Source organism: Salmo trutta, chromosome 21 (genome assembly GCF_901001165.1).
Source record: "Salmo trutta chromosome 21, fSalTru1.1, whole genome shotgun sequence".
Taxonomy (NCBI): Eukaryota; Metazoa; Chordata; class Actinopteri; order Salmoniformes; family Salmonidae; genus Salmo; species Salmo trutta.
The window spans coordinates 36,683,445-36,695,627 of NC_042977.1; the positions used below are offsets into that span (position 1 = coordinate 36,683,445).

Here is a 12,183-nt window from a genome sequence, read left to right on the forward strand (position 1 = left end):
TCATCTTCACATCGTTTGAATGTGTGGTGTCTGTGTTGGTCTCATTGTGTTACTCCCCCATTAAAGTCACAATACACATATACACAAAGCCTCTTAACAAACAGGGCCACTGCTAAACACACACACACAAGACAGTACCGGGTTGTTGATCTGTATCTGGTAGAAGAAGCAGCTTGATGCAATAGTAACTGGTTCTAGGTCTGGGGGGTGTGTGTATCAGGGCGTTGGAACTCGTCCCACCTTAGTGACTGGTTCTAGGTCTGGGGGGTGTGTGTATCAGGGCGTTGGAACTCGTCCCACCTTAGTGACTGGTTCTAGGTCTGGGGGGTGTGTGTATCAGGGCGTTGGAACTCGTCCCACCTTAGTGACTGGTTCTAGGTCTGGGGGGTGTGTGTATCAGGGCGTTGGAACTCGTCCCACCTTAGTGACTGGTTCTAGGTCTGGGGGGTGTGTGTATCAGGGCGTTGGAACTCGTCCCACCTTAGTGACTGGTTCTAGGTCTGGGGGGTGTGTGTATCAGGGCGTTGGAACTCGTCCCACCTTAGTGACTGGTTCTAGGTCTGGGGGGTGTGTGTATCAGGGCGTTGGAACTCGTCCCACCTTAGTGACTGGTTCTAGGTCTGGGGGGTGTGTGTATCAGGGCGTTGGAACTCGTCCCACCTTAGTGACTGGTTCTAGGTCTGGGGGGTGTGTGTATCAGGGCGTTGGAACTCGTCCCACCTTAGTGACTGGTTCTAGGTCTGGGGGGTGTGTGTATCAGGGCGTTGGAACTCGTCCCACCTTATAGTAACTGTCCCAGCAGTTACAGTGGCTTGCGAAAGTATTCACCCCATTGGCATTTTTCCTATTTTGTTGCCTTACAACCTGGAATTAAAATGGATTTTTGGGGGGTTGTATCATTTGATATACACAACATGCCTACCACTTTGAAGATGCAAATCCATTTACTATAAAATAGGGTAAACACATGAAAGGAAGGAAGATACAACACACATTCATCACTCACCTATCTCTGGGCTCCCACCTATCTCTGGGCTGCCACCTATCTCTGGGCTGCCACCTATCTCTGGGCTCCCACCTATCTCTGGGCTGCCACCTATCTCTGGGCTCCCACCTATCTCTGGGCTCCCACCTATCTCTGGGCTCCCACCTATCTCTGGGCTCCCACCCATCTCTGGGCTCCCACCTATCTCTGGGCTGCCACCTATCTCTGGGCTCCCACCTATCTCTGGGCTGCCACCTATCTCTGGGCTGCCACCTATCTCTGGGCTGCCACCTATCTCTGGGCTGCCACCTATCTCTGGGCTCCCACCTATCTCTGGGCTCCCACCTATCTCTGGGCTCCCAAGGGCATGCAGTGCCACAGCACAGACCCAGAGCAGTGTGAACACTGGACATAGCACAATGGCAAACTTGTGAGGGAGAGAAACCCAGACGTACACACACACATAGATATAACACTGTAATAGAGAAAAGACCACTTCAGCAGACTCCCTCAGACCCGATGAGTTTATATGGTCATGGACACCTACAGTACATCAGGGATGGGCAACATAACGAGGCACATCAGGACGTCAAAATTCAACAGAGGGCCACACATTCCTTAGTTTGGAGTAGCTGCGTTTCCAGATTTACTGGAAAATGACTTGCCATGGCTAATGATACAGAGATTTCTGCGCATGTGTAGGATTCTTTTTTATCTAGCTGCTACCCATTCCGCTATCTACGTAGCTTCTCTGCCACTTCCTCCTCCTTGACATGGAGGGGAAACTTCATGTTGTACATTGAATACCAAAAGGTTGCTGGATCGAATTCCCGAGCTAACAAGGTAAAAATCTGTTATTCTGCCCCTGAGCAAGGCAGTTAACCCAATGTTCCCCGGTAGGCCATCATTGTAAATATAAATGTGTTCTTAGCTGACTTGCCTAGTTAAACGTAGGTTAAATAAAAAAAATGTAAATACCAATTTTTTTATGGTCGACATGTTCAGACTATGCAAACAAAGTAGCAGGGCAAGCATTCTTTTTCAGGAACTCTGAATAATGCCTATGATATGGCAGCAACTATAAAGATTAGCCTACATCATCACATAAAACAGTGATTGTTTTTGCTCCAATGCAAAGTGTAGGGACTGCGTCCGTCACACCAGAGAAAGGTTGAATAGCCCAAGAAGACGAGGATGGATGGAATCTCCTCTCAGAGTAATTCTACATCCGTCTGACAGCTTGTATCAGCCTTCCCAGACTGTCTGGCATTGTTGGAGTCCTCCTGGGCGGAGCCACTCAAGTCACCTTCTCCTGTGATTGGCTACCCTCACTTGGATATGCACAGCATGGAGTCATTGGGATGGCTCAGCCCAACTCCTGTGGAACCTGCCCTGGCTGAGCACCTCGAACCGAAGGCTTTGAGCTCATCTTCCTTTGCCCCCCCAAGTTCGCTCAATGACACCGAGTCTGAGTGTGAGAGGATCTACCGATCTGCAGCTCAGGCAGGGCACTCTGTAAAAACAGTTTCCCTCCTCTCAGTCTACATGGCGGTGCAGGCTAAGGAGCTGTGCAACTCCCTGGCGAACGGTGGCACTGTCAACTGGGAGAAGTTTATGGAGCTAAGTCTATCTTGCCGACCATACCACCCGGACCTTCAAGTGTACCGCTGAGATTTCTGGGAGGGTCATGGCGCAAGCGACTGTCGGCCAGAGAGCCCTCTTGTTGAACAATGCAAAGGTGTCTGAGAGGGTGAAGGGAAATATCCTGAATGGACAGATCGATCCCACCAGACTGTTTGGGGCAGGTCAACACCACTGTTCCCCAAGTTCAGTTCTCAGATAAAGAGCTCCCATCACATCCAGGCCCACGGGCCGAGGGGGATGGTTCAGAATGTCCCTACGCAAAACAATCAACCTTTTTAGGGCATCCTTGTCCGGCCACCAGGCCTGGCAGGCTCCCTGTCCCTTCCACGGGACAGATTGCCTACATGCAGTCGCCCCAATGGGACATGCTCATCATGTCTTAGCAGGATCAGATGGTGACAGGTGTCCCTGCAGGGTCAGACAGCCAGGGAAGACCAGTCTACGGAGCTCAGGTGAATTTTGCAGTATACTATAACAATTAGTGAATGGATACAATGTTCCATCTTGAGTTGATGGGTAGGCTACAGTCTGGGATTGGGAATAATGGTCATTTCAGTTATTGAACCATTGATGGTATTCATTGCTAATATAATATATTAATGTTCACCATGGTAATTCTTTGTCATGCCTCATCTGAGCAAGATCCTATGGTGACAGGGGTCTCATTAGGTTCAGGCAGTCAGGGAAGACCAGTCTGTGACAGTGCAGAAGTTAACTTTTGCCAATACAACACTTTTTTCTCTCTGTGCAGGCAACACTGGACAAACAAGAAACTTCAAAGATGTAAACTATTTTAAGGCAGTCTAACAACCTCGAAAGTTGATTTCCAAACTTTATCAAGGGTCGATAGAGGCTTTTCCCGATGACACAAAACATGTAAAACAAAAATGTGATGACGCTATTAATTAATGATGATGAATGGATACAGATATGTTAGAATGCCCAGTTATGTTCATATAATCTCAGGCATACTGTAAAGGTACTGCAGTTTAAGACCATCCATAGAAAGTACTATATGCCAGTGAAACTGAATACCATGCACTCGGAAATTGTATTATTCTGCTAGAGTGTGTAAAGCACAAAAGGGGACATGTTTGCATATGTTATGGTCAAAGTTCCATCTTGATGTTATTTTATCTCAGCATGTCTACAGATTCAACCTTCTCCCTGTTTTTGTTTGCTTGAAAATGTTGATACTGGAGACTGTTATCAGAAGAAACTGTGTAACCTAGCATTTATAGTGGCAAAGAAATGCTTTGCATTAATTGGAAGGTTGGTTATCCTCCCACAATGTATGGAAGAAATGTCAAGTTTTGTACAGTATCACTAGATTTGATTAAGGGTATACTGTGCAACTCTCATAAAGTCTGGATGCCTTATATGGAAAACTGGAAAACAAAAGGTATTGAAAACATGCCTACGTCAGGGGAGATACCTATTTAGGCAAGCCCTAGTTGCTAGGCTTCTCAGTCCTGGCCCTGGAGGTCTGCTGTATTGTTGTCACTCTGGCCTTGGCCTAACACTTGAAACCAATAATGAATGTTTCACTAAGATCCTAAAGCTGAGTGGGGTGTGTTGGGTTGGGGTGCAACGGGGCCGAGGAACCCTAGGATGGGGTGAACCAGCTATATTGTGTGCAAGTAAGAAGAGCTCTACAGTACTGTTAGACCTATGATATGAATTATATGGAGGGTGTACTGTTCCTGTGTGCTAACGTGTAGGTGTGTTTGTGTTTTCATTCAACATTTGTTTTCCAAACCTATTTGTCACATACAAGTGTTTAGCAGATGTTATGGCGGGTGTAGCGAAATGCTTGTGTTTCTAGCTCCAACAGTGCAGTAATATCTAACAAGTAATATCTAACAAAACACACAATCTAAAGTAAAGGAATGGAATTAAGAATATATAAATATTTGGAGCGGCATAGACTAAGATAAAGTAGAATAGGACAGAATACAGTATATACATATTGTCACACCCTGATCTGTTTCACCTGTCTTGTGCTTGTCTCCACCTCCTCCAGGTGTCGCTTATTATCCCTGGTGTATATATCCCTGTGTTTCCTGTCTCTCTGTGCCAGTTCGTCTTGTATGTTTTTCAAGTCAACCAGCGGTTTCCCCGTACTCATGCTTCTATTCTCTTTTCTAGTCCTCACGGTTTTTGACCCTTGCCTGTTTTCTGGACTCCGTACCTGCCTGCCTGACCTTTCTGCCAACCCTGACCTCGAGCCTGCCTGCCACTCTGTACCTCCTGGACTTTGAACTGGTTTTGACCTTTTTCCTGTCCATAACCATTCTCTTGCCTCCCCTTTTGGATTGTTTAATAAATATCAAGACTCAAACCATCTGCCTCCCGTGTCTGCATCTGGGTCTTGACTTGTGCCCTTATACATATGAAATGAGTAATGCAAGATATGTAAACATTATTAAAGTGACTAGTATTCCAATTATTATAGTGGCCAGTGATTTCAAGTCTATGTATAGGGCAGCAGCCTCTAATATGCTAGTGATGGCTATTTAACAGTCTGATGGCCTTGAGATAGACTGAAAAACAGCTTCTATCAGGAAATGTGCTTTAGATGCCCCCAAAAAATAGGAGACCCCCTGCCAAGTTATGTCCCCCCCACTTCTAAAACCAAAGTTGACTGGAAGGATGACAGACAGCAAACTACAACAGCCACTCAGCAGGCCCTGATCAAACACATCTACAACCAGGGACGGACAAGTACCAGAAATCATCCCTGGCATTTCTAACACACTGGCCCATTTTTTTCCTCGAGGCCCCCATTATTATCCAGATCATGATGAATTTGTGCAAAACTCCCATGTTAAACAGGCCCACTGGGCTAAAAATGGACTAGCCCATCTGGCATTGGCCTGGAATCGAGCCCTTTGCTTTCACCTATCCAACCATGTCAGGTCAGTGACATGTGGCTAATTCCAGGAAGGGATGAACAAGGATGCAAAAGGGCCTTAAAGGGGAATTCAGTCACATATGAACAATGCTTGTTTCTAATTCAAGTATTTATTTAACTAGGCAAGTCAGTTAAGAACAAATTCTGATTTACACTGACAGCCTACCCCAGACAGCACTGGGCACCACCATATGGGACTTCCAATCACCGCTGGTTGTGATACAGCCTGGAATTTAACCAGGGTCTGTAGTGATGCCTCTAGCAGTGCCTTAGACCCCTGCATCACTCAGGAGCCCCAAGTAGGATTATAGGCTTAGTATACAATATACTTGGTTTGGTTATGAAAAACACTGAAAATGACTTGGAACCAAAAGTTGTTCATTCAGCTTTTTTATTTCCAAGCAGGGAAAACTATACTTTAGATTGAATTTGCAGTGGTTAAAAAAAGAAGTTCCCTGACCGGGAATCGAACCCGGGCCGCGGCGGTGAGAGCGCCGAATCCTAACCACTAGACCACCAGGGAGGCTACGAAAGCTACGTTATTGCTTGTGTGCCGACTCCTTTCAACCTACTCCGATTGGACAGTAGCTAGATGAAAGTAAAACTTCACATTTGCGAGGGAAGAGGAGAACGCATAGCTACCGCTGAATTATTTCATCAACTTGGCGAGCGAATCCGTTTTTAGTCGTACCGGTAAGTAATTTTGCTATGCTATCAAATCGTCATTTAGTGTCAAGATATCATGATGACCACTTTGGCAAAACATGCTCACTGCTAGTTGAATCTAAAGTAGCTAACGGTAGCTAGCTAGCGAGCTAGGCTGCTACCAAAGACAGTAGAGTATCAAGCTGAAACTGCTTCTCCAATAGAAATCCCCGATCACACTTGTAGGCTCGCTAAACTCATGCGTTGCTTCACGTCATCGTGTCTTAAGGTCGTCTCGCGCCGAACTGCGCATGTGCATGCCGTCAACTCAAAGACACTCCTTCGATATAAAGTTGTTTTTGACGAACATGAAAGCGTGTCAGTTTGTCACTTTCACGAGGTTGGAGTAATGATATGTTCCACTACTTAAGATATTGGCTCGAATATAGGTTGTGCCTTTAGAGTTCGAGAAAATTAACAACTAAGGAAGGACGTTTCACTTCTCCCATTGACTTCTCAAACCCCAAACCCTGGCCTGGTCTATTTTTTCTGTTTCGCAATTGTTTCCGGAAGTCTCGCGATGTTGCGCCTCTGGGTTTAGAAACTCTATGCTGCTACAGATGCTCGCACGTTGCATTTTTGAAGACGGGAAGCTACTGTGAAAATCTAGTTTACTAATCTGCCCATTTCTTCACATCGGAATTATTGACGCTACAGTAAAGCTACCCATAAGAAAAAAATATAAAAAGTAGTTCCCTACATCCAAACTACTTCGTAGTAAATGATCAAATCTAAACCTGAGATGTCAACATTCTGTATACTTATGGCCCTTCTTTGGACACTGTGTTAACTAACCTTCAGACGAGCTTCAATGCCATTACAACACTCCTTCCGTGGCCTCCAACTGCTCTTAAATGCTAGTAAAACTAAATGCATGCTCTTCAACTGATCGCTGCCCGCACCTGCCTGCCCGTCCAGCATCACTACTCTGGACCTAGCTCCCCTGTGGGTGGGTCTATGCCCTCCCAGACCCACCAATGGCTGCGCCCCTGCCTAGTCATGTGAAATCCATAGATTATGGCCTAATTCATATATTTCAATTGACTGATTTCCTTATATGAACTGTAATTCAGTAAAATCATTGAAATTCTAGCATGTTGCGTTTATATGTTTGTTCAGTATATTATTTGTGCCGAGGTAAAAGTGGGGTTGGTACTCAGTAGGGTCTGTATTTCTTGGGGGACTGAGGAATACGGAGTGTTGCTGTCACGTCCTGACCAGTAAAAGGGGTTATTTGTTATTGTAGTTTGGTCAGGGCGTGGCAGGGGGTGTTTTTCTGTGTGTTTTGGGGTTTTGGGCATTCTATGTCCTTTTTTCTATGTGTTTGTATTTCTTTGTTTTGGCCTGGTATGGCTCTCAATCAGGGACAGCTGTACATCGTTGTCGCTGATTGGGAGCCATACTTAGGTAGCCTGTTTTCCTTTGGGTTTTGTGGGTGGTTAATTTCTGTTTAGTGTGTTAGGATACCTGACAGGACTGTTTGGCTGTCGTTTGTTTTTTCTTTGTGAAGTGCCTTTTTTCATCCAAAATAAAAGATGAACAAATTCCACGCTGCACCTTGGTCCTCTTCTTCCAAAGACAGCCGTTACAGTTGCTGGACTTTTACTCCGCCCATTCCATTGGCCCCAATGCAATACACTGCATATAAATTACATATCATCGCATAGAGAAAAAATATTATTTGTGCTGAGGTAAAAGTGGGGTTGGGGGGGTACTCAGTAATTCCAATAACATATATTTGTTTCTTATTAAAGTGTATTTCTTTAAATATAGCCTACACAATAGCTTTCAACATACCAGTATTTGTGTAAACGTTCTAAGGTAATGCTGGTATACATAATAAAATATAGAAAATTAAAGTAGAACTACATAAAATTATCCATGTATTGTTTTCCAAAGTGGTTGCAGTTCTTTGAACAGTTGTACTGCACTAGAGCAACTTTTTCTTTGATATTCCAAAAGCTTAGCATGCCTTTGCAGGGGGATTCTGAAAAGAAAAATCGGTGATTGAGCTGCCAGCCACAATAATATCCTGCAGCTAGGAGAATGGTAATTCAATCATCCACAAATAGGTTAGCATACTTGCATCAGTCATTGCATTTTGAACTTAACCCATTCTTGAAATATCGAAAAACTTCTTAGGAACATGGCAGGTTTTGTTAATTCAGTTATGAGGATGACTCAGGTCACATCAGCATCATTTGGCTTGGCCATTGACATGCATCTGTGGCATTATATGTTTTATATGATGAACACTCTCCTTTTTCTCTTTCGGTCTCTAAGGTCCATCATGCAGACGCTGAGAAAGAACAAGACTTTGTTAACTGAGATCCTGTCTGAGGAATGCAGCTTCATCCTTCAACATGTGCAGCAGGAGGAAATAGTGACTAATCGTGACTACAACAACCTAAAAATCCCCAATCAGTCCAATGAGAAGACTGTCATCAACCTGCTGGATAAAGTGATGAATAAAGGAAACACAAAATGCTGTGAACTCGTGAACCTGCTGCAGAAACCACATATTATAAAACAGTGCCCTAGACTGGAGGAAATATTCAACAACCACACCTTCAACCCAGCCCCAACAGTCCCAATTCCCTGTACAGGTACCACACACACTGACTACTAGTACTACTAGCTTTGTACCACGACTCTGTCATTGTTTACTGACACAACCACCAGACAGTACATATAACACACTACATGACAAGACTCATTTACAGATCAATCAACTGACATCAGTGCTACTGTTCTACTGTATTAGATAGCTGGTATCAGGTATCTAACTGTGTTTTCTGTGTTTTCTAGATACTTCTGACCTGGAAAAAGGGGTCACTAGTGGCGATGAGGTGATAACCCGTCTATCTACATTTAAAGTGTTTATTAACTACATATATTACACCTCATATAGTTCAGAGTAAATACACAAGTCAACAATATACAATAATACACTGAAACAAAACTTCACCTGTCTTCTCATTGCAACACAACTCTCCTTCAACTTTCCTTTCCAATGAAGCCATTCAAGTCAAACATAATACTAGGAATTTTTTTTTTTTTTTACACTGTCAGTTTGATGTGAAATATCTTTGTGTGTAAATGACCCCTGGTTTCCTGTTTCCAGGTCAGTCTGTATGAGATGACCAGTGTACCCCGGGGTCTCTGTTTGATCATCAACAACGAGATATTTGATAAACTGGGTAAAAGAACAGGATCAAACAAGGATGCTGGTATGTCAACGTTTTATCCTCAAAAACATCAAGTCTCATTTCTCTATTACAGCATCTAACCAGCTTGCTCTTTTGCTGATTCAGTTGATTATCATGATGTGACGTGATAGAATGAGGATAGAGATAAGTGAGAGGCCTGGTTGTTAAGTGTCTTGTCTTCTCCTACAGTGGATCTGGCCAACATATTCAGCCGGATGAAGTTCAGGGTGGTGATGTGCAAGGACAAGACTGCAGTGGAGATTCCCATTGTGCTGAAGGTCTTCTCTGAGCTGAAGCAGTTATCTGACCTGCAACAGTGCGGTGCGAAGGAGTGGGTCGGTGGTCAGTTCACTGATCTAAAGGATCTTCCTAAGCATGGCGACGCCTTCGTCTGCTGCATTCTGAGTCACGGAATAAAGGAGGGCGTCTGTGGCACAGATGGAACAGTCGTCCCAACCATTGATATGCTCTCACCTTTCAACGGCACAAACTGTAGCATCCTTGTTGAAAAGCCCAAGCTGTTCTTCATCCAAGCCTGTCGAGGGAAAGACGTGCAGCCGGGTGTGCCGGTGAACAAGAAGCCTAAAGTTGAAGGGACGGACAGGGAACTGGACACAGACGACGGCCAAGTCCAAGACTACACCCTTCCACTATACTCCGACTACCTGGTGTTCATGGCCAACGTAGAGCAGTATATCTCTATCAGGAATGTGAACACGGGGTCCTGGTTCATCCAGTCTCTGTGTGGCCAGTTTGAGAAAAGCTGCACCAGGTAACATCAGCTTGGAATTCACTGCACATCATGTTCATGTCCTCAATTAGTTTGTGTTCTCTGTTGAATGGGTGCGTTGACTTGTGTGTTCGTCTCAATTTATGGTGTGTCTCCTGTCTCTGCAGAGGGAAAAACATCTATGAGATCCTTACAGGGGTCAAAGCCGTGGTGAGCAAGAAAATAGGTGACCTTCGTATTAAAGATGCTAACGGTGATTATGGCTACGAGGTGGTCAAGCAATCACCAGATTCTAGAGACACCCTGACCAAGATACTCATCTTTCCTGCTGAGACCACGCATTCTTCCTGTTGATCTCTTGATGTTACCATGGTACCCTTCATCATCATCAACCGTCCATATCCTCTTTCAAGTTCAGTTTTGATATGAAAGGTTGAATAGGCCATAATCATGACACTACCAACATTCCTGTGGTGTCATTCTTATTTGATTACTTTTACATGGTGGGAGAGGAGACACCATTACTCCTGGTGTCTTTATTTGCCTGACTGCTACATGTATTTGATGTTGTTCAATTTTACAGGACTTGGTCAAAAATACATTTTATATTAATGATACAGAATTTCACCAGCGTATATACCAAAAGTCCTGTGGCACTGCTGCAGCTCAACCAAGTGTACTAGGTGAGACTACATTGACTTTTTAACCAAACTATTCATTTGATATGTGAAGATACTCAGAATCAGCATTCTATGTAAAGTTTCATAGCAAGAACAACTGGTTATTGATATCTTGGCACACTGTTTCAGCTTTACTTTAAATATTTTTTTATGTGATTTCATCTACTTTCTTTATTTGAGAATTTTTATACAATCATGTTTTCTTACATGCCTTTCCTGGCATCTTAAAATATGTTATACTTCAAAATAAATATTTTATCAACAGTTGGATTGCTGAAGTGTTTTTACCTCACGCTCCTCAGAATTAGAGTGACATCCTGTTCAATATAAAACGTGAAACATGGCTAATAGAAAAATAGACATCCATTTTACAGACCATCTCCAGAACCAGCGGTGGTAAAATACACATTTATAATAGCGCTGTTGCACAGACAAAGTAAACATTCCTCAATTGCTACCATTTAATGGAAAATACATTAATCTCATGAGCTTGAAACATCTTTTAGGAAAACAGACATTCCAACCAAGGTTACAGCACACTCTGATGGGAGATGTGCCAAGGTACAGGAAGCTGTGGTAGGGTCCCTGAGAGTGACAGCTTACTTACATTAAATAAGCAGGCGAGAATTCACTGTTAAATCATAACAGCCTATCTGAAGTTTCTCAGTCTGGATATGGAAGATTTGACGCTTTAAGTCAGCCAACCAGTGTTTCAGAGTTAGGGAAGGAAGAGTTTCTTGGTGAGGATGTGCTTGGGCTTGTTTGGAGTCTCCTGTCATCTGCTGACCTCAAGATTCCCACACGTCAGCTTCTGACAGAACAGACTGGATGAGCTACAGAGGACACTGGAGGAGTGTCTATCTGCATTACCTCTATGCTGCCGGACAGTGTGGGCCAGCTGTGTGTCAAACTGCTCCAGTGGCCTCTGAAACTCTTCCAGTCTGTCCTCTGTCAGAAGCCCCTGCCTCTCCATCTCACACAGCACCTCCAGGGCTGACGGGAGAGAGAAAAAGAGAGGGAGATAAGGTATTTGTGTGTGTGTGCGCATGCTTGTGGGAGTGTGTGATATACTTCTTACAGTGAAAAGATCCAGTCGTCCTCTGAGCAGTTTGTCGCTCAGCAGAAACTTAATCTTAGTGACATTCTCTTGAGTTACATCTTCTGAGACCCTATACAGGATCATCTCTCTCTCGCAATTGAATTGAATTTAATTGAATTGAGAGAGAGTGAAAGAAAGACCAGGGAATTACCAGAATGACCAGCTCTATGTGGTCCATTGTTGTGACACACATACACACACAGCTCTGTGCTCACCT

General features: G+C 44.0%; 1 protein-coding gene and 1 non-coding gene across 2 annotated transcripts; one reads left to right on the top strand and one right to left on the bottom strand.

The window, feature by feature from the left end:
* Positions 1 to 5,994: 5,994 nt before the first annotated feature.
* Positions 5,995 to 6,066, bottom strand: trnae-cuc (transfer RNA glutamic acid (anticodon CUC)). The gene has a single exon. It is a non-coding gene; the product is annotated as a tRNA-Glu (tRNA).
* A 26-nt stretch (positions 6,067 to 6,092) lies between these two features.
* On the top strand, positions 6,093 to 11,133 carry LOC115157338 (caspase-8). Its single transcript, XM_029705510.1, has 6 exons — positions 6,093 to 6,236; positions 8,532 to 8,854; positions 9,057 to 9,097; positions 9,373 to 9,478; positions 9,647 to 10,229; positions 10,355 to 11,133. The coding sequence occupies exons 2-6, from the start codon at positions 8,539 to 8,541 to the stop codon at positions 10,539 to 10,541; spliced, it is 1,233 nt and encodes a 410-aa protein (XP_029561370.1). The 5' UTR covers positions 6,093 to 6,236; positions 8,532 to 8,538; the 3' UTR covers positions 10,542 to 11,133.
* Positions 11,134 to 12,183: the final 1,050 nt, after the last annotated feature.